The sequence below is a fragment of the Phocoena phocoena genome, chromosome 3 (genome assembly GCF_963924675.1).
Source record: "Phocoena phocoena chromosome 3, mPhoPho1.1, whole genome shotgun sequence".
Classification (NCBI taxonomy): domain Eukaryota; kingdom Metazoa; phylum Chordata; class Mammalia; order Artiodactyla; family Phocoenidae; genus Phocoena; species Phocoena phocoena.
In genome coordinates this window covers 170,017,770-170,043,412 of record NC_089221.1, presented here as the reverse complement: position 1 = coordinate 170,043,412, position 25,643 = coordinate 170,017,770, and the positions used below count along the sequence as shown (strand labels likewise).

Genomic DNA, 25,643 nt, shown 5'->3' with positions numbered 1-25,643 from the left:
AGCGCAGAGTCTTAACCACTGGACTGCCAGGGAAGTCCCAAAGGTTTGTTGTTTCAAGCAACTAAATTTTGAGGTAATTTGTTAGGCAGCAGTAGCTAATGAATAGAAGAACGTACTGTGTTCATTGTGCTACCCTTTTCATCTATTCTAAATGTGTGAAATATTGAAAATTAAAGTTTAGTACTGTGAAATAAAGGATCATATCCCTTATATTCTCAAATGAAGATAACAGACTAACCCAAAATCACACAGCCAGACAATGGCAGAGACCCACCACCCCTTTCCCTAAGAGTAAAGTGCTATCAGACTACTCTGTCTGGCATTCAACATCAGGAGGCTCCTGAGGGTCTAAGAAGCCTCATCTCTTGTCACCACCCACTTTGCCCTCTCTGCCTTAGCTACCTGGCACTATTCATCGCTTATTACCTCCAGACCTTTGTCCAGGCAGTCACCTCTGCTGGAAGAGACCTGTCCCCAATCTGTCTAAAGTAGTCCTCTTCCTCCAGGTAGGCCTCCCTGACTACCTTCCTCATGCTGGATGTAGTCTACTCTGAGCTCCCAAAGCACCTCCCTCTTATAGCAATCATTGGTAATATTTGCTGAGTGTTCTTAGTGCTCTTTACGTGCCCATATTCTGTATGTCATCTTCACAATCTTAACAGCAGCTCTGTTTATAAATCAAACAGTGTTAGGACTCCCATTTTACAGATGAGTAAACTAAGTTCTGGAGAAATCAAATTGCTTGCTCAAGGTCACCCAGCTTTTACACGGCTTTTGATTTTTGTGTTCCAAGATATCCCGCAGTTGCAGAAAAAACTCCTATATTTTCTTCAAAAAGCTTTGTAGTGGAATTCCCTGGCGGTCCAGTGGTTAGGACTCCGCACTCTCACTGCCAAGGGCCCGGGTTCGATCCCTGGTCAGGGAACTAAAATTCCAGTAGCCGTGTGGCTCGGCCAAAAATTTTTTTAAAATAATAATTTAAAAAAGCCTTGCAGTTTAAGTTTTACATTTAGGTATGTGATTAACTTTAAGATTTCTTTCTGTGCCTGTGTATGATATAAGGTAGGGGTCAAGGTTGTTTTTATGTATTCATGTGGCTGTTTAGTTGTCCTAGAGAAATAGGACTTCAACTCTATAGGGTCCATTTTTTTTTTTTTTTTTTTGCGGTACGCAGGCCTCTCACTGTTGTGGCCTCTCCCATTGCAGAGCACAGGCTCCGGACGCGCAGGCGCAGCAGCCATGGCTCACAGGCCCAGCCGCTCCGCGGCATGTGGGATCTTCCCAGACAGGGGCACGAACCCGTGTCCCCTGCATCAGCAGGCGGACTCTCAACCACTGCGCCACCAGGGAAGCCCCTTTATTATTTTTTTTAAGATTTTTTTTTTGATGTGGACCATTTTTAAAGTCTGTATTGAATTTGTTATAATATTGCTTCTGTTTTATGTTTTGGTTTTTTGGCCCTGAGGTATGTGGGATCTTAGCTCCCTGACCAGGGATCGAACCTGCACCCCTTGCATTGGAAGGAGAAGTCTCAACATCTGGACCGCCAGGGAAGTCCCTATAGGGCCCATACTTTTAATCCCTGTGGTCAGCGGAATAGTGCTCCCTAAAAATGACCATGCCTTAATCCTGAGAACCTGTGAATATGGTGACATTTGTGGCAAAAGAGATGCTGCAGATGTCACTAAATCAAGGACCTTGAGATGCGGACATCATCCTGGATTCTTTGTACGGGCCCCACGAAGTCACAGGGTCCTTATAAGAAGGAGGCAGGAGGGTCAGAGAAGATGCAATGACCACAACAGTATGAGAGGGACGTGATTTGCTATTGCAGCTTTGAAGATGGAGGAAGAAGCCACAAGCCAAGGAACACAGGCGGCTTCTAGGAACTGGAAAAGGCAAGGAAACTGATTCTCCTCTCAAGCCTCCAGAAGGAGTGCAATTCTGCCTATATTTGGATTTTAGCCCAGTGAGACCCATTTGGGTCTTCTGACCTCCAGAATGGTCAAAATAGATTTGCATTAAGCCACTAAGTTTGTAGTAATCTGTTACAAAAGCAATAGGAAATTAATACAACCCCTAGACTAAATAACCCTAGGAAACAAGTACTGATATTTCTCACCAATTTATTGAGGAGGTTGCAAAGTTCTGGATGGACTTGTTCATATCCCCGCAGCTTGCAGAGGGATGATTCAAACCCAAGACCATTAGACCCCAATCACACTTCAGTGGGTGCTTCTTGAACCATAATGCAAACTCAAATCCCATGGGGAGCTTGTTTATGTATTTTAAAAAATATTTATTTATTTTATTAACTTATTTTGGCTGCGCTGGGTCTTAGTTGCAGCACGTGGGATCTTTGTTGCGGCATGTGGCATCTTTAGTCGGAGCATGAGGGCTTCTTAGTTGGGACATGCGGACTTCTTAGTTGCAGGATCGAACCCAGGCCCCCTGCTTTGGGAGCGCGGAGTCTTACCCAGTGTACCACCAGGCAAGTCCTGGGAGCTTATTTAAAGGCAGATTTTGTTGCCTCTGGTCTTGAGAGGGGCTGTGATTCTGAATTTCTGACAATACCCTCCTGGGGAGAATGAATGAGGCAGGAATGAATGAATGAATGTTACCCTCACAGCTCAGGTAAGGAGAAACTCTGGGTCAAATGTCCAACACTCCCAGATTCCAATCCCCCGGTGCTATCCCTCTGCCTCAGTTTCCTTATCTGGAAAGCAGGGGTGAAAAATAACAACTGACGTGGAAATGAAATTAACCATGTTAAATGTTTACTATATGTGACTTGGAACATAGTAGCTGCTCAATAAATCTTAGTTATTATTCTACTTGGGTAAGTGGGCAGTAAATATTTGTTAATCAGAGGATTGAGGGACTTCCCTGGTGGTCCAGTGGTTAAGACTCTGCACTCCCAATGCAGGGGGCCCAGGTTCGATCCCTGGTTGGGGAAGTAGATCTCACATGCCACAACTAAGACGCAGCACAGCCTAAATAAATAAGCAAATATTTTTAAAAAAAATGATAGGATTGAAAGCTGATGGCCCAGGCTGTAAACTGGAGATCAAGCCTGCAGCACACAGTAGGTGCTCAGGTCACCTGCTGATTAGAAGGAGACGTTTCATGCAGTTCTTGGTGCAGGGCAGCACCTTCCCCACCTTGTCTCCTCCGGCCAGGTGCCAGGCACCATCTCTCAGGGAACAGGAAGCAAAGTCACCTCCCCAGGTGATGACTAATGGCCCAGCCGTTGGCTTCAGTGGCCTCTGATTTGGCGGGAAGGCATGGCTCCTCTCCCAGCTCAGGCTGCCACTTTGGGGGAGTCCTCCTAACCCTCTTGGGGAACTCTGCCCTCTGGCTTCCATCAGAGCCTGGTCTTTTTTCAGCTGCTCGACATAGCTCAGTCTCTGGTTTACTGCACTGGCTCAAGGTCTGGGGGAGAAGTTTGCACTGAATCAGGAGGGCCCTGGAGGTGGGAACCCAGAGAAGTGGCATTCTTGCCCTTGGAAGGACTGGATGTATGACCTCAGGCAAGGCATGCCCCTCTCTGGGCCTCAGTATCCCCATCTGTACCCTGGCCTAGGCCAGACCCCTCCGCACCAAGTTCCTCATTTATTGTGCAACTTCTACCTCATGTGAGGGTGCCAGATTTAGCAAATAAAAATACGGAATGCCCAGTTAGATCTGTATTTCAGATACAAATACTTTATTGTTTTATATATATAATTTAAATTTACAGGGAATTCCACGGCAGTCCAGTGGCTAGGACTTGGCACTTTCACTGCTGGGGCCCGGGTTCAATCCCTGGTCAGGAAACTAAGATCCCGCATGCCCAGTGGCTCGGCCAAAAAAAAAAAAAAAATTACAAACTTAACCATTTGGAAAAGAACTATGTATCAGATATTGTTATTTCATGATATATGCATTATTATTTTTTTTATTGTGATAAAACATATATAACACGTTAACCATTTAAACTATTTTTAAGTGCACAGCTCAGTAGCATTAAGTACATTCACACTGTTGGGCAACCATCCCCATCATCATTTCCAGAACTTTCTCATCTTTCCAAATGGAAACTCTGTCCCCATGAAACACTGACTCCCAAGCCCCTCCCCCAGCCCGTGGTCCCACCATTCTACTTCCTGTCTCTATGAATTTAACTCCTCTGGGGACCGCCTATAAGTGGACTCATACAGTATTTGTCCTTTTGTGACTAGTCTATTTCACTGAGCATAATGGCCTCAGGGTTCATCCATGTTGTAGAATGTGTAATAAATACTTTTTTAGTATAGGTATGTCACAAATATTGCATGGAACATACTTACCCTAAAAAAGTATTTGTTGCATATCTACAATTCAGATTTAACTGGTAATCCTGAATTTTATCTGGCAATGTTACCTACAGCCTTTCTTCACACAGCAGCCTAAGGAATCTTTTTTATTTTTATTTTACTTATTTTTTAAAATAAATTTATTTATTGTATTTATTTTATTTTTGGCTGCATTGGGTCTTTGTTTCTGCGTGCGGGCTTCCTCTAGTTGCCGCAAGTGAGGGATACTCGTCGTTGCGGTGTGCGGGCTTCTCATTGTGATGGATTCTCTTGTTGCGGAGGACAGGCTCTAGGCGCGCAGGCTTCAGTAGTTGTGGCTCGCAGGCTCTAGAGCACAGGCTCAGTAATTGTGGCGCACGGGCTTAGTTGCTCCGCGGCATGTGTGATCTTCCCGGACCAGGGCTCGAACCCATGTCCCCTTCATTGGCAGGCGGATTCTTAACCACTGAGCCATCAGGGAAACCCCATGAATCTTTTTAAAAACAGCTTCATAGATATATCATTTACATACCCTAAAATTCACCTTTTTAAAGTGTACAATTCAATGAATTTTACTATATATTTACAGAGCTCTAGGACCATCACCACAATCTAGTTTTAGAACATAGGGTGATTTTCCATCACCTAAAGAAACCTCATACTCCTTTGCAGTCACTCTAGATTCCTACCTTCAGCTCAAAGCAAATACTGATCTACTTTCTGTCTTGAAAATTTTGCCTTTTTTGGACATTGTATCAAATGTCATATGATGTTGGAATCATAGAGTATGTGATCTTATGTCTGGGTTTTTTCACTGAGTATAATGTTTTGGAAGTTAATCCCTGTTGTAGTGTGTATTGGCCCTTCGTTTCTTTCTCTTGCTGAAGAGTCAGCAGTAAAATTCATCATCAGGATATACCACATTTCGTTTATCCATTTATCCATAGATGGCCATTTGGGTTATTTCCCCTTTTTGGTTTTTGTGAATAATGCTGTTATGACTATTAGTTGTATAAGTTTTGGTGTGGATGTTTGTTTTCATTTCTCTTGGGTAGATACATAGAGTTGGGATTACTGGTTCATATGGTAAGTCTTTGTTTAACTTTGTAAAAAAAAACCCTGCCTTTTTGAGATGTATTTCACATGCATAAGGATGTTTCTTGAGATTAAAGTATTATCGCTGTACCCTGTGATCAAATCCCTCCAGGTTTTTTTTCCCCAAGAAGTTAAAATAAAACCCAAGCGTGTTACTGATATTCACAAGGCATACGATAGGTCCTTAACGGACCCTTTTGCTATCCGGTCTGCCCTAAATGCCCTCCCAGCGCCCACCTCCCTACCTGGACCTATTTCTAGTCATCTTTGAACTCTCTGGTTAAACTACTATCTCCTCCAGAAAATACTTCTGTTCCCCCATGATAGACGAAGCCTCTGGCATTACTCAGCTTTTTTTTTTCTTTTTCCTTTTTTTAAAAAATTGAAGTATAGTTGATTGACAATGTTGTGTTAATTTCTGCTGTACAACAAAGTGATTCAGTTATACATATACATACATTATTTTTTATGTTCTTTTCCGTTATGGTTCATCACAGGATGTTGAATATACTTCCCCGTGCTATAAAGGAGGACCTTGTTGTTTTATTCAGCTCTTTCTTCTTTTTTTAAAAAAATAAAATTATTTATTTATTTATTATTTCTGGCTGCGTTGGGTCTTCGTTGCTACTCTACGTTGCGCTGCATGGGCTTCTCACTGCAGTGCCTTCTCTTGTTGCGGAGCATGGGCTCTAGGCACACGGGCTTCAGTAGTTGTGGCACGCTGGCTCAGTAGTTGTGGAGCCCACGCTTATTTGCTCCGCTGCATGTGGGATCTTCGCGGACTACGGCTCGAATCCGTGTCCCCTGTATTGGCAGGCGGATTCTTAACCACTGCGCCACCAGGAAAGCCCAATTCAGCTCTTTCTTAAGCATCCTATTTTACTCAGAGTTCCTTCCCTGGGTCTTAATTACAAAGAAATTAACATTTCTTTCCCCTGCAGATGTTGGATACTTCAGGAGCCGGAGTAACAGCACCTAAGTACTTCCAGTATTTTCTGCTGCCAGGCACAGTTTCCAGCGCCTTAGGGGCGGTGATGTCATTTAATTCTTACTCCCCTATAAGATCTGTACCATTATGAGTCCCGTTTTACAGGTTGGGAGACTGAGGCAGAGGTTACCTAACTTGGCCAGGCAGTGCTCAATACATTTTTCTCGACTGAATAAGTATGTATATTGGGTATTTTGTGGCTCTGGCATATGGTGCTCAATGGTGTCGTGAGTGAAGAAATAAGTGTTTTGTGAATTTTTTGGCTGTTTATCCTCAGACCCCCACATGACCAGTCCCTACCCCTAAGCCCCGCCCCCTCGAGCAGGCAACTGCGCGTCCCTATTTTGAGTTGAACCTTGTCTCTTGCGATATCCAATAGCGGACAGCCGCTTAAGCCTTTCCTCCTGTGATAGCTAATGCCGGTTCTCTACCTTGAGCCGCTCCTCTCGTGGTACCCAATGCCCTTCAGCTCTATATTATGCCCCTCCTCCCAGGAGCGGGAGGCTATCAATGACGCGCCCCCTACAGTGACGCGCCCCCTACAGTGATTGGGCCTTCTTTCCTGTGGTAATCCAGTAGCATGTTTCCTACTTAAGGCCCCTCCTCCTGTGGCGTTCTATGGCCCGCCCCTCTACCCTAAGCCCGGCCCCGAAGGAGCCTGGCTGCCTGCCTCTTCTCTCCCAGAGCGCCTGTTTCTCTCCTCCTACCTTTCCTCTTTCACCTCCCTTAACCTCCGTCCCCTCCCGTTAGGCTTCTGGGTCACGCCCCCTTGGCTCTACCCGTTATCCAATCCCGTTAACTTGCTCAGCTCCAACCCCTCTTCTCATTGGTCCCCCTGCTCCTCTATCCCCCGCACGTGGTCCTGAGCGACGGCGTCGCCCGCCCGTGACGGCCGGAAGGCGGGACTTCCGGCGAGGGGCAGGCCAATAAACACGCTCCAACCCGCTACCTAGGCCGTCGCCCCCGCCCCCTCGGCGCCCTGTTCCCGCCCCCGGCTTCGCCTCCCCTTGCCGCCGCTGCTGCCGCCGCCGCCGCCGCCGCCGCCGCTGCCCGTGCCGCTGCCGCCGCTGCCCGTGCCGCTGCCGCTTCCCGCGGCCTGGGTCTCCCGCCGCCAGCATGCCGCACGCCTTCAAGCCCGGGGACTTGGTGTTCGCCAAGATGAAGGGCTACCCGCACTGGCCGGCCCGGGTGAGGCCGCGAGGGAGATGGGCCAGGCGACGGGGGGTTGGGGGTGGGGTGGGGCAGTAGGGGCCCCGGGCCTGAGGGACCCGCGCTCCCGGGGTCTGGGGGACTCCGGGCCCGAGGAACCCGCGCGCCTGGGGTCTGGGGGGACCCGGGCCTGGGGGACTCGCGTGCCTGGGGGTCTGGCGGTCCTCGGCCTGAGGAACCCTCGCGCGGGGATTGTGCGGGAACCTGGGCCAGGAGCGGTCCCGGGCCTGAGCAACCCGCGCGCTGGAGGTGCGGGGGGCCCCGAGCCTGGGGGACCCGCTCTGGGGGTCCCAGAGCCGAGGGGTATGGGGTTGAGGGACCTGGGGCCTGAGGAGCCAGGGTTCAAATCGGAAGGAGTTTGGTGGGTGTGAGGGGAGCTGAGGAATCTGGTATTTGAGAAGAGGGTTCAAACGAATGGGAAGGAGGTTCTCCGGGCTGAAGGACCTCTTTATGGGGGGCATCAAGAAGCCAAGCTCTGAGGGGCTGGGGGTCCTCAGCCACGTATGAAGGGGGCCTAGGGATAAGGGCTCCAGTAAGGGAGAATGGTTGAGGGTCAAGGTTGAGAGGTGCTCAGCAGGACCAGGGCTGGAAATAGGGCTGGGTGCTGTGTTCACAAGGTCGCTGGAGCTGAGGGGACTGGATCTGAAAATGTGGGGCATCAGAGACCGGAGATTGGAATAAGACTTGTTTGGGGGATCCTGGGGACTGGTGCCGCCCGTCCCCCAGGGCTCCCCCGCCAGACCCTGGTGGAGGAAGCTGGTGGGGGCACAGGGTGGAGGGAGGGCTTGGGGTGGGTGGAGGGAGGGCTTGGGGTGGGTGGAGGCATGCTTGAATCAGAGGCCAGCCACGGGGACTCAAGCTGGAAAGAGAGCCCCTGAGGGAGGGGGCTGGGCCCAGGGGACTTTAGGGATCCCCTCTGGAGGAAGCTGGGATCCAGAGAACCCAGATGATTCGAGGGGTCCAGTTCTGAAGGGAGTCTTGAGCGTGAGTCTCAGAACTGCAGAGTGGAGTTTCAGGCACTGTCTGTGGGGCAGGCCAGTGTGGAGGAGGGACCAGGAGGTTGTTGCCATCCCCAGGTCTAAGTTGCCCCAGGACTGAGGTTGGTGGAATATGCATGTTAGGACTGAAGGAATTTGGAGGGAGAGGCAGTAGAAGCATGAAGCTGAAGGCTCGGCTGGAACACAAGGAGCTCAGGAGTTGCCTGGACAGTATTGTGGGGTGCCTGGCGATTTCATCCTCGTTCCCTGCCAGACCCTCCTCCCTCTGGGTGGAAGTAAGCAGGAGGGCATCACACAGAGCTGGGCGTTTGGTTGCAGAGAAGCCGCCACAGGATGCCAGGAGTGGGCTCAGGGACTGCTAACTAGGCAGCCCTGAGCGTGGTCCTTAACAGGTGCTGCCGCTGAGATGTCTGTGCCTCAGGCTCAGAGGCGGGTCCTGGGTGAGGTCAGAGCAGAAGCGGGCCTGGAAGGCATGGCAGGCTGGTCCTCAGGGTGATGGAGTTTGGGGATGCGTCTGTGCAGGAGCGGGATGCTTGGGATGGGTGTTTGGGGCCCAGGGCCCAAGGACTTTGAAAAGTAGCCCAGAGAACTGAGGAAGGAAGCTGGGTGAGGGGGGCAGGGAAGGTTCCAGCAGCTCCCAGGCTTTGAAGAGGACGGGAAGGAATTAATGGGGACCAGAGAACCCACCCTAACCTGATTTGCTCGGGCTTACTTTCTTGGAAGCACCAGAGTGATAAAACTTTACGGGTACTTCCCTTCCTCCCAGAGTACCAGCTTCTCCCTTTCCTCCGCGCCCCCCTCCAGCTGGCTCTCTTAAGCCCAGAATGCTTCCAAGCACCTGATTGGAAGGGAAGGGGCTGCTAGCCTCCTGTGGGGAGATGACTGACAGCTGCTGGAGCCCATGGGCCTATAGGGAGAGGGTGGGACTTCCTGGATGCTCGGGGCCTGTCCCCTGCAGCCCACCCCCCACCCTCTGCATCCTTGGAGCTGCCAGCTGCAGCCTCTGGTAGACTGATCACCGATTGCCTCTTTGCGGGAGGGGGTCCCGTGGGAGGGTCCTGGGAGTTCACGGAAGCTGGGCTTGGCCCCAGCCCCTGGCTGCTCAGAGGACCGTATTTGGCTTTGCCCAGGTGAAATACCTACCTTGGGGGAAGAGAGAGCACCCTGGGGGGAGCGGACAGGTATGCAATTGGCGGGGGGGGGCACGTTGCACAGAAGAAGGCAGATGCCTAATTGGAAGGTGATGCGTCTTCCTCTGTTGAAGGCTCCCCTCCTCCCAGCGTGCTTTCCCCCAAGTAACTTGGCTGTTTTCCTGGTCACTTCCTGGGTCAGTGGGTGAAGCTGTCCCCCACCCCCCAGCCACCCCCTGACTGGCCTGTCACTGCAGATCGATGACATCGCCGACGGTGCCGTGAAGCCCCCGCCCAACAAGTACCCCATCTTCTTCTTTGGTACCCACGAAACGTAAGTGTCCCCCGCTGGGGGTGGATTTTTCCCAGCTGTTGCCTCCCGGGGTGGCCTGGCTCACCTGGGCTCGGCCCGTGGTTCTTTTCTCCAGAGCCTTCCTGGGACCGAAGGACCTGTTTCCCTACGACAAATGTAAAGATAAGTACGGGAAACCCAACAAGAGGAAAGGCTTCAATGAGGGCCTGTGGGAGATCCAGAACAACCCCCATGCCAGCTACAGTGCTCCTCTGGTGAGTCGGTGCCGGGGGTGGGAGGCTGGCGGGGGTCAGCGGAGCCCAGGTGAAGCAGGCACTCGAGCACGCTGAGGACCAGAGGTGGTCTTAGCTTGTCCCACAGAGAAAGGAGAGGCCTCTGGGACAGGGCTCCTCCTGCTGGGTGCCGCTGTTGTTTGGGGCCTCATCATTCTCCGTGAGGGCGGTCCTGGGCACTGTCGGGGTTGGAGCAGCATCCCTGGCCCCACCCACTCGATGCCAGGAGCTCCTTCTTTACCCAGTTGTGACAACCAAACACGTCTGCAGACATTGCCGAGTGTCGGGTGGAGGGGTGCAGGATCCCCCCTGGTGAGACCCACTGCTCTAGGATTAGCCTGAATGTGAAACAGCATCGTTAGAGCTCCTAAGAAACCTTTTGTTTCTAAGGAGAAAAATATTTTTCCTTTCAGTAACACCCTTTCCTTCCCCCATTACTGCCAGATTTCAAACTCAGAAAAAGGCTGTAGTTAGTAGACGTGAGAGCTCTTGCTCAGGTGGGAAAGAAGTGCTAAGAGTCAGAGATGACATTCTCAGTGGCAAATCAGTGTCTGGAAACATTCAGGGAAAAAAGGGAATTTAGAGAAGTTGAAGTTAAATTCGTAAAAAAGCCGTGGAAAGCTGAGGAAGGATGGCAGAGGGGTGCCTTGCTCTGGGTGTTTTGGGGCGAGGTGCAGACAAGGGGAGTCGCGGGGAGGTGGAGTAGCCTGGCCTCAGCAGGGGTGGGCTCCAGGTGGGCTGGGAGACCTGGCGAATTGACTGCAGAGCTCGGAGCTCTGCTGTTAGGGAAGAAACGGACTTGCCGCGTGGTCTGTGGGCGGGGAAGCGGGAGTCGGAGAGGGTCTGGTTTGTGTGAGAGAAGGACCGAGTAGTTTTGTAGCATCTGGTCCTGCTTGAGAACTCGGGGTCTCAAGATGGTCTGGGTGTGCCTCTCCTGTGCCTTCCATCTACCCACCGACCCGGCAAACACTCCTGTGTAGACCCTGGCCGCACGCATGCCATGTGCTGCACTAGGGACCAGGAATCCTAGGTGATGCAGACACGCCTCTTGCCTTCTGGGAGCTCACAATCTAGAACCTGGGGTCCGTTCGAGAGCTCTCTCCAGTGCTGAGGGTTTGGCAGCCTCTTCTCAGGCGTCCAGGCCCACGTTTCATGTGTGTGGTGCCTTTTACCTCCCGTGATGGGTCTGGGAGATGGACGTTCCCCCTGCTTTGGTCCCCATCGTCTCTTCAGGCTTTGCACATTTCCCACTTGGGTAAACGGATCGGAAGTTGCTGAAGGTAGCTGAGTTTCATGAGACCGTATTCTGGCCCCAGCTCAAGTGCTGGTTAGTCTCGTCCTAAGCGTATTGCCTCCTGGTGAATCATACACCATTTAATGTTTATTACTCACCCTCAGCCTGTGAAGTACCGTGTAGATGCCTGCCCTCAAGGAAATGAAACTCAAAAATGGTGTAACCTTGACATTAAACCCGCCCCATACAGACTCCCCAGGTTGAGAAGTAGGTATAGGTGTGAGAGCATATTACTGCTGTTTGGTTCTCTGACCCATCTGTGCCTCCAAAAGAACATTGGGTTAAAAATGCAGATCCCTGGGCCCCACCCCAGAGGTTTAGGTGTGGTAGTTTAGGGCTGAGGCCTGGGCACCTTGAGGTGGTTCATCCCCCGAGTTATCTAGATGCTTCTGATGGAGCCAGTCCACAGCAGGCTTTTGGAAGCACCGCTTGGAGGGTGCCCGGGCAGTCTGTCTTTTCATCCTATAAGGTTTTACTTTAGTTTTACGTTTCGAGTGGGAGTACAGACTCCTGGTACAAGACTGAAAAGTACAAAAGGGCATACGGTGAGGGATCAGCCCTGCCTCGCGGCCGTTCTGTTTAAGTTTCCTCTCAAGGTAGCCCTAGCTACCAGTTCCTTGTGTGTCCTTCCAAGATTCTTTGTTCACGTAAAACCCTACATAGCTTGCTTTTTTGAAGCATGTAATGCTCCACTTGGCTTTATTCCCCCAATTGGTCTCCCTCGTCTGTGCAGAGAACAGCTTTATTCTTTTTGACAGCCTTAGCTCACTGTGCTCCCACCAGGAGCGTACGGCAGGGCCTGTTCCCGCACCCTCCTGCCAAGCCAGGAGGTGGAAAAACGCTATCTCAGTGCGGTTCCAGCTATATCCAGTAATCCCGAGATGGGCTGGGTAGGTGGAATCTTTTCCGTCTTACAGCTGAGCACGCTGAGGCCCGGAGTGTTTGCTTGATTGCCGGGAAGGACCCAGCTGGAACGTGAGGCCTCAGAGACCTGGACCAGGGTTTTTCAACTTCTCTCCCTCTCCGTGGGGCGTCCTAGGCACTGTGGGCTGTTGAGCAGCATCCCTGGCCCCGCCCACTCGATGCCAAGACACCCTCCCCCCCCCAGCATCTTGAAAATTTGAATGTCTCTAGACATTGCTAAATGCCTCCTCGGGGAAAGAATCATCCCTTGTTGAGAAGGATTGACCTAGAAGGATCCCAGTTGATACATCCTCGTGACCTGATAGAGGAGGTAAAGGGACCTGTCCCAGTAGCTGGTTCGAGCTGAGCTGGAACTAAAACCCAGGCCTCCCGTCTCCCAGGCTGAAGTTCTTTTCTGGTCGGTACAAGCCAGGTGGGGTCCTGGAGGGGCAGGTGGGCACGGAGAAGGACCTCTACACATGGATCCTGGGGTAAGAGCCCTGCTGTGTGGATGCGTGGACCTGGGTTCGAGGCCTGGCTCTTCCTCCTGTTCACCGTGTTCTTTGGGGTTTGATTGACGTCACCTCTCGGAGCCTCAGTTTCCTCATCTAAAACAGAGGCTTAGGGTACGACAAGCTCTCATGGGGCTGTCGGGGGAACACGGTGAGCCAGTGCACATCAGGCACCCGGCACAGGGGTGCAAGGTATTGGGGACCGAGGAGGCCAGGCTGGGCCTGACCTTCCCTTTCCACCTCTGTCACCCTCCCGACCCATTAAGACAGTGAGAGGGGGCTTCCCTGGGGCTCCAGGGGTTAAGACTCTGCACTCCCAATGCAGGGGACACGGGTTCGATCCCTGGTCGGGGAACTAAGATCCCGCATGCCGCGCCGTGAGGCCAAAAAAAAAAAAAAAGAGAGAGACAGTGAAAGAGACCAACACTCATCACTCATCTCACTCAACCAGTGGGTCTCGGGATGGTTGCAGGTCAGCTGGCTCTTGGCCTTTATTTCCTGGTTCCTCTCTGAGCCACCAATGTTCCTGTCCTCCAGATGTCTCCATGGGGATCGGATTTCCCAAAACTTTTGCTGGCAGGTAGTTAGGTCTCATGGGGCGAGCCCAGGAGATGCAGAGTTCCTGGCTTTATCCCCAAAGCACAGTGCGGGGCAAGTCACTTACCTTCCCGGAGACCTTGTTTCCCCACTTATGGAACATGCCCACTCGTCCCAGTCGCCTCCCCGGCTATCGAGGCGCACATCTGGCCACAGTTGGTTGAGCGCTTAGCAGAAGCAAGCCGGGGTTTGTAACAGGCAGTAGCTGTGTCCAGTGGGCCAGGCTTCAGGGCCCAGCAGAGCTGGCTTGCACCCCAGCTCTGTCGCTTAGTCGCCGTGTGATCTGGCTCCATCACGCCGCCTTTTGCCTCGTCTGCAGAGTGAGAATGACAGCTCCCCACATGTTACACGGAGAGAGATGATTCCTCGTGTCTGCTAGCTCTCACTGCCACGAGGCTGACTCTGTTCCTCCCGCAGACAATCAGCAGGGTCCTGGACCCTCCATTTAGTCATTCACACTGCTGTTTCCCCCGTGAAGAACCGGGGACGTCCTTTCCCTTCTCCACTCACCAGGGGTGCCCCAGAGAAAAGCGACACCCCGGAGGAGAGGCGTGAGGGAAATCCACCTGACAGTCTGATGGTTCTCTCTCAGTGTTTCAGGTTTGGGGCTTCACCTACTTCGTGTGGCACTTTTTACCCTTTTTTTTTTTTTTTTTTTTTAATTTTTGGCTGTGCCACACGGCATGCCAGATCTTAGTTCCCCAACCGGGGATTGAACCCATGCCCCCTGCAGTGGAAGCATGGAGTCTTAACCACTGGACCAGCAGGGAATTTCCCTGTGTCATATTTTAGATCCCACATATAAGTGATATTGTACGGTATTTGTCTTTCTCTTTCTGACTTACTTAGTATGATCATCTCTAGGTCCATCCATGTTGCTGCAGATGGCATTATTTCATTCTGTTTTACGGCTGAGTAATAGTCCAATGTGTATACGCACCACATCTTCTTTATCCATTCATCTGTTGATGGACATTTAGGTTGTTTCTGTGTCTCGGTTATGGTAAATAGTGCTACTGTGAACATAGAGGTGCGTGGATCTTTTCGAATTATAGTTTTCTCTGGACATATGCCCAGGAGTGGGATTGCTGGATCATGTGGTAGCTCTATTCTTAGTTTTTTGAGGAACCGCCATATTGTTTTCCATGTTGGCTGCAACCACTTTACATTCCCCCCCACCACAGTGTAAGAGGGTTCCATTTCCTCCACACCCCCTCAACTCTGGTCTGCTCACACGGCCGTGGTCGGTCTCCCACTAGATTGTAAGCTCCCCAGGGGCAGGGCCATGTCTGGGCGCTCCCACCTCCCTAGCACAGTGCCTGGCACCTGGCTGCTGCTCACAGACGGCAACTGAGTGTGCAGACAAGACCGGCACGCGGCTAGCACCGAAGAAGTGCCACCTACGTGTCTGCTATTTTTGCGGCTGTTAGCGCCTGAGCAGGCATTGTGGCTAAAACAGAAACAGAAGTGCCTGGAAGTTCGCGCCCAGAGGTCCTGTCCTAGGTCATTTTCCTCCTCATTAGTAATTGCAGTAATAATCATGTTTACAAAAAGCAAACCTCAATGGACCTCCTGCCAGTCTGGGCACTGTCCTCAGTACATGCCACTTCTGTCTCACCCTCGCCACAGCCCTGTGAGGCCAAAGTGGTGTCAGCCCCGTTGCTCAGATGGGGGATGAGGCACACAGGGGCTTAAGTCACTGGCCCAGGGTCTGCCCTCAGATCCTGCAGTGCTTGAATCCTAGCGGCTAGCCCACACGTGCCCATCTCGCCCTGCCGCATCAGTCCTCAGAGCTTTCTGTTTTGTTTTGTTTTTTAATATTGTTTGGCCGTGCCGCACGGCGTATGGGATCTTAGTTCCCCTACCAGGGATTGAACCCACGCCCCCTGCATTGGGAACACAGTGTCTTAACCACTGGACCGCCAGGGAAGTCCCCCTTGGAGCTCTCTGAGCCTCAGTTCACGCATTTGGAGAGCGAGCAGGCCAGACCCTGACACTTGAGACCCGGCCAGTGGCTGCTGCCCTGTGGGCCACGCCTGGTGGTGACCTGCTGTCTCTGTCCCCACCCCCAGCCGGTGAGCTCCTCCGACAGTGAGGCCCCTGAAGCCGATCCGGCAGTTGGCAGTGAGGACGACGAGGACCGGGGGGTCATGGCGGTCACAGCCGTGACCGCTGCAGCCGCCAGCGACAGAATGGAGAGTGACTCGGACTCGGACAAGAGCAGTGACAACAGCGGCCTCAAGCGGAAGGCAGTGGCCTTGAAGGTAGGGGCGCGGGGGTGGGGCGGGCACAGCCGGCCTGTGGGGGGCTGTGGCCCTCCCTGCTCCCTCCACAGGTTCCGTCTGGCCATCTGCTTTTCTCCTTCTCCGGCCTTTGCTTCTTTCAGTTTTTAGTACATTCACATAGTTGTGCCAGCATCCCCTCTGTCAGTTCTAGAACTTTCCATCACCCCAAAAAGAAACCCCGTCCTCACTAGCAGTCCCCCCACATCCCCACCTTCATTCCCTAGTACCTAGGAATCCGCCTCTGTGGAACTTGTCTGTTCTGGACGTTTCCCATCAGTGGAATCACACAGTGTGTGTCCTTCTGTGCTGGCTTCTGTCACTGAGCATCGTGTCCTCAGGGTCCATCCACGTGGTAGCGAGTGTCAGGGCTTCTCTCCTTTTCATGGCTGAGCGATATTCCCGGGTATGGCCCGACCACACTTTGTTTATCTGTCATCCGTTTATGGACGTTCGGGTTGTTTCCACTTTGGGGCCATCACAAATAACGCTGCTGGGAACATTCGTGTACAAGTTTTTGTGTGGATGTGAGTTTTGAGTTCTCTTGGAGAGATTCTCTTTCCTGCCTTTTTTCCCCTCTCCTCTGCCTTTTGACTGCTTCCGAATATTTCGGTGCAGAATGAAAGGACCGGGACCTAGCAGCAAATTCTTTTGATAGAGTAAGGCATTGTTTTTATGATTTTTAAAAATAACATTTGCTTTTGGTTCCATTTATAACAATAAGCCATGCTCATCGTAGATAAGTTAGAAGATGTGAAAAGCATAAAGAAGCCAGTGAAAAATGCCCGAACTATCTGAGGGGGTTTCTGCGCCAAGGACTAGAAACATCCTGATGTGTTTCTCTGTGATCTTGTGTGTGCCTCACGGGTGGGGTGGGTATGTAAAGTATGGAATTGGCAATCACGCACGTAATGTGTCTTGCTGTTTTTCCACCTAATAGATGAGCATTTCCTTGTCCTTAAACGTTATGATTCTTTTTTAATATTTTATTTATTTATTTATTTGGCTGTGTCGGGTCTTAGTTGTGGCACGCGGGCTCTTCGTTGTGGCATGCAGACTTCTCTGTAGTTGTGGCACGTGGGTTCAGTAGTTGCAGCACATGGGCTCTCTAGTTGTGGCGTGTGCCGGCTCTAGAGCGTGCAGGCTTAGTTGCCCCGCAGCATGTGGCATCTTACTTCCCCGACCAGGGGTTGCACCCCCGTCCCCTGCATTGGAAGGAGGATTCTTTTTTTTTTTCTTCTTCTTTTTTCTTTTTTTCCTTTAACATCTTTATTGGAGTATAATTGCTTTACAATGTTGTGTTAGTTTCTGCTGTATAACAAAGTGAATCAGCTATATGCACACGTATATCCCCATATCCCCTCCCTCTTGCGTCTCCCTCCCACTCTCCTTATCCCACCCCTCTAGGTGGTCACAAAGCACCGAGCTGATCTCCCTGTGCTATGCGGCTGCTTCCCACTAGCTGTTTTACATTTGGTAGTGTATATAAGTCCATGCTACTCCCTCACTTCGTCCCAGCTTACCCTTCCCACTCCCCGTGTCCTCAAGTCCATTCTCTACGTCTGTGTCTTTATTCCTGTCCTGCCCCTAGGTTCTTCAGAGCCTTTTTTTTTTTTTTAGATTCCATATATATGTTAGCATACGGTATTTGTTTTTCTGACTTACTTCACTCTGTATGACCGATTCTAGGTCCATCCACCTCACTACAAATAACTCAGTTTTGTTTCTTTTCATGGCTTATTCCATTGTATATATATGCCACATCTTCTTTATCCATTCATCTGTCAATGGACACTTAGGTTGCTAGAAGGCAGATTCTTAGCCACTGGACCACGAGGGAAGTCCCTGGCATCGTTTAGAAGTCCCTGTTGTTTCTGTTTACAGTTACTGAAGGAGTTAGACAGAAATATCTTGAAAATAAATGGCCCCCCCATCCTACCCCTTAGGTATTAACCACTACTTGTAGGTCAGTATGTATTCAGGTTTTGTCTTTTTGGGTTTTTTGGCCAACTTTGCGTTAAATGAATATAAGTCATTATTACAACACCTTTCCCCCACACTAGGGAGGCATTTAGATGATCTCTTCCCTCGTAACCCAGCACCCTAGCTGGGAACACACCTATTGGTGTTCCTTTCCCCATTTTGGGGGGTGTGGCTATGGCTTTCTGCCAGCTCAGCTTTGTGCTCTCTCTCTCTCTAGTTAACGTTCTTTTGTCACTCTTTTTCTGTGTGTCCACCATCTCTTCACGTGGTCTCCCTCTGTGCATTTCTGTGTCCTAATCTCCTCTTCTTATAAGGACCCCAGTCATATTGGGTCAGGGCCACCCTAATACCTCATTTTACTTTAATTATCTCTTCAAAGACCCATCTCCAAATAGTCACATTCTGGGGTCCTGGGGGTCAGGTCTTCACTGTATGCGTTTTGGAGTGCACAGTGCAGCCCATCGTACCCTGGCCTTGGTCAGGCCCCGGAGGAGGTGAGATGCTCTCAGTAAGCGCTTGTGACGAGAACCAGCGAGTCTGGGCTGTAACGGGACAGAGGCAGAGGTGCATCGTACCTAAACCCACACCCTGACGGGGAGGACCAGGCGTCAGTGGGCCGAGATCTGTGTCCAAAGCTCAGTCCTCTTTGCCTCCTCAGTTCTTCCTTTATACAGTTTCTTAAATTGGCTTGAGTGAGCATCTGGGAGTCTGTGAACCCCTGAAACCTAATTTGGAATTGTATGTATGTGTGTGTTTAAAAAATCTTTCTTATTGAGGTGAAATTCACATAAAAAAATTAACCGTTCTGAAACGTACAACTCAGTGGCATTTAACAGAAGTGGTGCAACCACCACCTCTATCTAGTTACAAAACATATGTGTATGTGTTTTTCTGGGGGAAGGATTCCTGGTTTGTATTATTTTTTTTAATTGTAGTAAAATACACACAACATGAAATTCACCATCTTAACCATTTTTAAGCGCACAGTTCAGTAGCATTTTACATTCCCATCGTTGGGCAACCATCCCTACCATCCATCTCCAGAACTTTCTCATCTTCCCAAACTGAAACTCTGTCCCCATGAAACCCTGACTCCCCCTCCCCCTCCCCCCAGCCCCCACCATCTACTTCCTGTCTCTGTGGATCTGACTCTCTAGGGATCTCCTGTGAGTGAGATCACAAAGTATTTGTCCTTCTGTGTCTGGCTTCTTTCACTGAGCATCATGTCTTCTAGGATCAGTATCCCTGGTTTTTATCAGATTCTCAAAAGGGTCCCTGTCCTCCTCCCCCCAAAGTTTCCCGAGCACGTGGGCTTTCTCAGTTGCTGATGTGTCCGGGCTGCTCCCCTTCCAGATGTCGGTCTCAAAACGAGCTCGAAAGGCCTCCAGTGACCTGGATCAAGCCAGCATGTCTCCATCCGAGGAGGAGAACTCGGAAAGCTCCTCCGAGTCAGAGAAGACCAGTGACCAGGTGAGCAGCTGGCCGGACCCTGGGCAGGCGCCCAGGGGGAGGGATGCACGGGGTGGGGGGGCGGGGGGGGGGGGCGAGGGGTGGCTGGCCGGTGGGCAGCACGTCCAGCTCCCTTCTCTCTGCCCAGGACTTCACCCCCGAGAAGAAAGCCGTGGTCCGGGCCCCACGGCGGGGTCCCCTTCCAGGACGGAAGAAAAAGGTACGGGTGTTTTATTTTGTTCCCACACACCGGCCGGTGGAAGCTCCTCAAGCATCTCCCCACGGTCACCAGCCACCGTCTGAGGTCGGGGTCAGTCCGTTTTGGAGGAGGGGAGGCTGTAGGCCCCAGGGAGACGCCGGGGTCCGCTGACATCCGCCTCCACCTTCACTCATGGCTTTGGCCCATGGTTTCCAAGCGCCGTGTGCGCGGAGCACCTCCCCGGAGCAGGAGGCCGCTGCTGCCCCCGAGAGGGCCTTAGAGGCCGGTTTGGAAAACGGGATGCTGGCATCGGAGGGGGGCAAAGCACTCTGAGGGGCCCCATGAGAGAGAGAATGCACGCGTGTGCGCACCCGTGTGCAAGTGTGATGTATGTGCGTGTGTGTGTGTTGTGCGCAGGCAGGCATGTATGAGCGTGTACAAGTGTGTTGTGTGTATTGTGTGTACACAAGTATGTGTGCATGAGCGTGTGAGCGTGGGGTGTGTGTGTGTGTCTGGGGTTCTGGGCCAGAACGAAGGGTTGTGGGTTTGGGCGGGGTGGGGCGCTGCAGGCACGCCTGGGGTCGCCCTCGCCCTGGCTGCTCTCACCTCCCCGGGCCTCCCCCAGAAGGCGCCGTCAGCCTCCGACTCGGACTCCAAAGCAGAATCAGACGGGGCCAAGGCTGAGCCTGCGGCCGTGGCGAGGTCGGCGTCCTCCTCCTCCTGCTCGTCCTCCTCCGACTCGGACGCGTCCGTAAAGAAGCCTCCTCGGGGCAGGAAGCCAGGTAGGCCGGCTGGGGGGTGCTGCCCTGGGCCTGCGCCTGGCCTGGCGGTGGGGGGGGAACTCCCACCGAGAGACGCCGGAGAGGCCACCCCGCCCCCGCTCTTCCACAGCCGAGAAGCCTCCCCCCAAGCCCCGTGGGCGGAAACCTAAGGCTGAGCGGCCACCGACCACCTCGAGCAGCGACAGGTGGGTGCGGGGCCCTCGGGGCGGGGGCGCGGGCAGGCCGGGACGGGAGCCCTAACCGGCCCGCACCCTCAGCGACAGCGACGAGGTGGACCGCATCAGCGAGTGGAAGCGCCGGGACGAGGAGCGGCGGCGCGAGCTGGAGGCGCGGCGGCGCAGAGAGCAGGAGGAGGAGCTGCGGCGGCTGCGTGAGCGCGAGAAGGAGGAGAAGGAGCGGCGGCGCGGGCGGGAGCGCGGGGAGGCGGCGCGTGCGGGCAGCGCCGGCAGCAGCGGCGACGAGCTCAAGGACGATGACGAGCCCGTCAAGAAGCGCGGCCGGAAGGGCCGGGGCCGGGGCCCCCAGTCCTCCTCCGACTCGGAGCCCGAGGCCGAGCTGGACAGAGAGGTGCGTCCGGCGGCGTCCATGCAGCAGTCGTTGTGTGCGGGGCGCCAAGCGGTCAGGGAGACACAGAGAGCCCGCTGTTAAGGAGCTGACACTTGAGGGAGGGGGACGGGCAGCGGACCACCTGAAGATGGTGTGTGGTGCCAAGGAGATGGAAGCCAGGGCGGGGTGTGAGCTGCGGGGGCGAGAGGGTTTCCATCGCAAAGAGGGCAGACCTCAGAGGCTTCAGGCTGGCAGCCGACCTTAAGTAAGGATCTGAATGAAGTGAGAAGATATCTTGGGGAGAGGCATTCCTGGCCGAGCGCACGGCCCGTGCAAAGGCCCTGGGGCAGGACCGTGCCTGGTGTGTTGGAGGAACAGCCAGGAGGCCCGTGTGTCTGGAGCAGAGTGAGCGAGGGGGAGAGAGGGAGGAGGGGAGGGCAGGGAGGGGAAGGGGTAGGTCGTACAGGGCCTTGTGGAGGACTTGGGCTGTTACCCCAAGGGAGGTAGGTGGGACCCTGGAAGGCTGTGGGCAGAGGAGGGGTGGGTGCTCACAGATGCCCTCTGGCTGCTGCGGGGGAACGGCTTGTGGGGTAAGCATGGGAGCAGTTCGGCCTCTGGTGCATGTTGGTGGTGACCCTTAGCACCGTGTGTGACCGTAGGGCGTCAGCTCCCTGTCCTCCTGGCTCTCACAGGCCGGCCTGAGTCCAGGAATCCGAGCCCCCCGGGCCCATCGCCTTCTGGTCCGAGCCCAGGATCCCACTCGATAGGGGTGGGGGAGCCGAACAATGCCCTGTTCTCTCTCCACTGCTCTCCATTTTGTCACAAAAGGGGGACCAAGTTCCCTGGCACAGGTGGTGTGTTGCTTGGCAAGAGGAATGCAGTGGGGCTGCCCCACTGTTGGGTGATCCTTTCAGACCCTGAGAAGCTGCTGCCCGGGGGTGGACTGGACACGGGATCCATCCTGCCCAGTCTATCAGCTCCCATCAGGCGAAGGTGATAGCAGGGAATGTTACACTGTGTCTCTAAGGGAACAGCTCAGGGGTCTGGGGCAGCCCCACGCCGACTGCCGCTCCAGTCCCTCCCTTTCTCTGGTTGCTACAGGTGAAGAAATCAGCGAAGAAGTTGCACCTGCAAAGCACAGAGCCCGCGCGGAGACCCAGCCAGAAGGAGAAGAGAGGGCGCCCCGAGGAGAAGCCCCGGGCCAGGTCCGTTCCCGCACTGCCACTCCTCGCATAGCCCCCTGGGGGTCCCCACATCTCAAGGAAGGGCCCCAGCTTCTGAATCCAGTCTTTGAGACTGAATCCAGTTGAAGTGTCTGGTTCTTGGGGCCCCATCAGGTTATGCAGGAGTCACTGCCAAGGTCTGTGGTCCTTCCCCAGAGTAGGCCTCTCCCCCCAGGGTGACCCTGCTCCCAGGGGACACCAGGCAGTGTCCTGGGACATCTGTGGTGGTCACGTGGGGGCGGTTCCTGGGATCCAGTGGGTGGAGCCAGGGAGGCCGCCCCTCTCCCCACAGTGGCCAGGATGGAGCACCACAGAGGATGACCCGGCCCCCGTGTCGCCAGTGCTGAGGGGGCGAGACTGTCCCCAGACCAGTGGTTCTCAGGCCTTTTAAAGTCCAAGGCCCACTGAGGTGGGAGCACAGAGCCCATCTCCCTGCCCACTTTCTATGTGGAATCCCAGCCATCAGTAAACAAACCTGCCCCGTGGGAATATGGCAGCCAGGCTGCCGAGCAGGATGTAGAATCGAAGGCTCGGTGACATGCCAGCTGCCGTTTCCCAGCATCATATCAGAGTAACTCATGTGCTGGGGTCTACATAACTAGCCACTCACCCTTAACCACCTGTTTAAAAAAAAAAAAAAAAAAAAATTCTGGGCTTTCACATTATTTACTTCCTAGAGGAAGGGTTATGTCTTGGGTCCCCTCGGGTGCTGCCCTAGACCAGGTCAGGCGGGCCTTGAGCCTCCTCCTCCCAGCCTCCCGGGCCTCCTGATGGTTTCCTTCTGCAGCGGCCATGGGTCCCCCCACAGGCCCCCGGCCCTCAGTGGGGGCATTGGTCAGAGGCCTTCTAAGGGCGCGACTCTCCACAGGCCCGCGAAAATGGAACGGACCCGGAAGCGGTCGGAAGGGTTCCCACCAGACCGGAAGGTTGAGAAGAAGAAAGGTGAGGGGCCAGCTGCCCAGCCCTGGTTGCAGCCTGAGGTCGCCGAACGGGAGGAGGGACGGCCCTGGAGGAGCCGGCTCCCATCACCAGGGACCCTGCTCAGGCCTGGGCACTGCCTTCTCTCTTGGCCACAGAACCTTCCGTGGAGGAGAAGCTTCAGAAGCTGCACAGCGAGATCAAGTTCGCCCTGAAGGTTGACAATCCGGTGAGACCTTCCTCGGGGTGCAGAGGTCATGTCTCAGTTCCCCTACCCCCTCATCGCTCGAGCTCCCTTAGAAGTCTGGGGACGCTGAGGCAAAGCCAGGCCGCACACGCAGGGCAGGGTCCTTGTTCACATGGGCGCCCACCAGATAAGGGCCCAGCTTGGCCTCCTGGGTGCAGTGCTCTGCGTTCCCACCAGGTGGTGCCACATGAGGCCCCAAGACCCCTCGAGTTCTGGGTGCTTCACCACTGTCCCCGGGGCTCCCTGTTGCTCAGCCCAGGGTGTCCTTCTCTGCCCTCTTGGGCCCCCTAGAACCCCCGCAGCTAGGTGCTGACCCTCCTCACTGCCCTTGCTGTCCTGTAGGATGTGAAGAGGTGTCTGAACGCGTTAGAGGAACTAGGGACCCTGCAGGTGACCTCACAGATCCTCCAGAAGAACACGGACGTGGTGGCCACGTTGAAGAAGGTGCGGCGGGAGCCCAGGGGTTGAAGGGGCTGGTGGTGGGGCTACGGGTCTGCTCGGGGCGCCGGGCTTCCGGCCACAGCCGCCTGTGGTCAGCGAGGACGAAGCCATGCGCACGGGAGGCGCTGCGGGGTGCGGTGATGGGGGAGGGTCTCGGGCGGGGGGTGAGGAGGCTGCGCCCCCTGAGCCAGGCCTCTTGGTGGGCCAGATCCGCCGCTACAAGGCCAACAAGGACGTGATGGAGAAAGCTGCGGAGGTCTACGCCCGGCTCAAGTCTCGGGTCCTGGGACCAAAGATCGAGGCTATCCAGAAGGCGACCAGAACTGGGCCGGAGAAGGCCGAGGAGATACTGGCCGGAGAGGAGGCCCCTGCGGAGAGGGCGGAGGACGAGGCGAGCACTGGTGAGGAGCTGGCGGGAGGGGCGCCGAGCAGACTGCCCAGGTGGCGCCATCTGTCGGCACTCGCTGCTCAGGCTGGCTGTGTCCCCAAGGCAGCTGGTGTCTGGGCCACACGCCCCTGTGCTGCTCATAGGCTCCATCCAGACCCTCAGAGCCAGGTAGCAGGGGAGGCTGTGTGTGTGTGGCCAGGTGCGCGAGCGTTTCTGGGATGGGTGGTCGCAGAGGTCTGGGAGGGGAGGGCCACAGGTGGGCTGAGAGGAGCAAGGGCGTCTGTGGCAGGGACAGTGGCTGCGGGGACAGGAGAGCGTTCCTCCCTGCTGGGGTCACGCGGTCCTGGTGAGACATGTTTGGAGCAGCCCTTAAGACCAGCACCGAGAGGGCTTAGCCGAAGCCGAGGCTGCCCGGGGGAGAGCACAGAGGGGGCCGTCTCTCCTTACGTCTGTTTGGACACGGCCGTGGCAGGCTTTTCCCCAGTGTCGCCCACGGCCATTCGTTTACTGGCCCCTCCCATCTCCAGGCTGCGTGGACGGGCCAGGGGCCGGCTGGAGGAAGAGCCCCACGCGGCCGCGGCCCCCGTGTGTCCGGTGGCTCGGGGGTGCGGGTGAATTCAGGTGCACAGGCGGGTGCTCGCACGCTGCTCGCTCTCTGCAGGCAGGTTGCCCCACAGCGTCCCACGAGCCTCTCTCCCCACAGATCTCTCGGCCCCTGTGAACGGCGAGGCGACGTCCCAGAAGGGGGAGAGCATGGAGGACAAGGAGCCGGAGGAAGGACAGAACTCAGAAGAGGGGCCAGGGGGCGGCTCCTCTGAAGATCCATCACACAACGAGTAAGTGTCGCTGGGGCCGCAGGGGCGACTTCCGGAGAAGGCAGCCCGGTGTCTGAGCTGCTCCCAGTTGGGTAAGGCCCGAGGGACATCAGTCTCGCGCACGCTGACTGACCCCCAGGCCCCTCGGAGGGAGCTCGGGGCCAGCCGGCCTGGGCCTGAGCTGTCGGAGGGTGGCTCCCTCCTGACACCCGCCACGGGAGCCGGGGCTGCAGGCAGGCAGGGGGAGGTTGGGGGGCGAGGGCTGTTGGTCTCTGTAGGTGGAAGGAAGGAGACAGACGGCGAGGGGCCTGCTCACCCCTGCCCGCCCGTGCTGTCCTCCACCAGCAGCGCGCGGGAGGGCCCCGACCTGGACGGGCCCGGGAAGGAGCGGCAGGAGCGAGAGAGGCTGCGGGTGGACTCGGAGTCCCTGGACGACGAGGACAGCTGAGCCGGGTGGCCCGTGGCCGGGCCCCGCCGCCACTCGCAGCTGCCCCGAGGCCTGCCTGGCTCCTTCCCGGCACCCAGGGAACAGAGAACTGTTGGGGAGACGCTGTGTTGTTCGTATTTGTCCCCCTGGGTTTTTTTTCTGCCTAATTTCTGTGATTTCCAACGGACATGAAATGACTATAAAGGGTTTTTTTAATGAAAAAAGTTGCTTTTATTGGCTTGGTTTTCTAGCATCACTGGTTTGCAGTTGTCAAGGGGCCGTCCAGGGACAGAGGGTTTTAAGCCATAGGGTCACCATG

At 54.4% G+C, this 25,643-nt stretch overlaps 1 protein-coding gene and 1 non-coding gene across 2 annotated transcripts; both read left to right on the top strand.

The window, feature by feature from the left end:
* The first annotated feature begins 2,883 nt into the window (after positions 1-2,883).
* On the top strand, positions 2,884-2,956 carry TRNAG-CCC (transfer RNA glycine (anticodon CCC)). Its single transcript has one exon. It is a non-coding gene; the product is annotated as a tRNA-Gly (tRNA).
* A 4,503-nt stretch (positions 2,957-7,459) lies between these two features.
* On the top strand, positions 7,460-25,548 carry HDGFL2 (HDGF like 2). The gene is made up of 16 exons (XM_065874363.1): positions 7,460-7,584; positions 9,991-10,067; positions 10,162-10,300; positions 15,697-15,888; positions 19,243-19,359; positions 19,487-19,558; positions 20,163-20,319; positions 20,429-20,504; positions 20,577-20,886; positions 21,967-22,070; positions 22,957-23,030; positions 23,165-23,235; positions 23,596-23,697; positions 23,903-24,095; positions 24,786-24,918; positions 25,243-25,548. Exons 1-16 carry the CDS (start codon positions 7,513-7,515, stop codon positions 25,343-25,345), a joined length of 1,992 nt encoding a protein of 663 aa, XP_065730435.1. The 5' UTR covers positions 7,460-7,512; the 3' UTR covers positions 25,346-25,548.
* Positions 25,549-25,643: the final 95 nt, after the last annotated feature.

Bases quoted from the DNA above. Each gene is read 5' to 3' on its own strand.
- HDGFL2 (XM_065874363.1), top strand. From the start codon at position 7,513: ATGCCGCACGCCTTCAAGCCCGGGGACTTGGTGTTCGCCAAGATGAAG. The intron at 22,071-22,956 runs GTCCGTTCCCGC...GACTCTCCACAG, and splicing joins GAGGAGAAGCCCCGGGCCAG to GCCCGCGAAAATGGAACGGA. The intron at 23,031-23,164 runs GTGAGGGGCCAG...TCTTGGCCACAG, and splicing joins GAAGGTTGAGAAGAAGAAAG to AACCTTCCGTGGAGGAGAAG.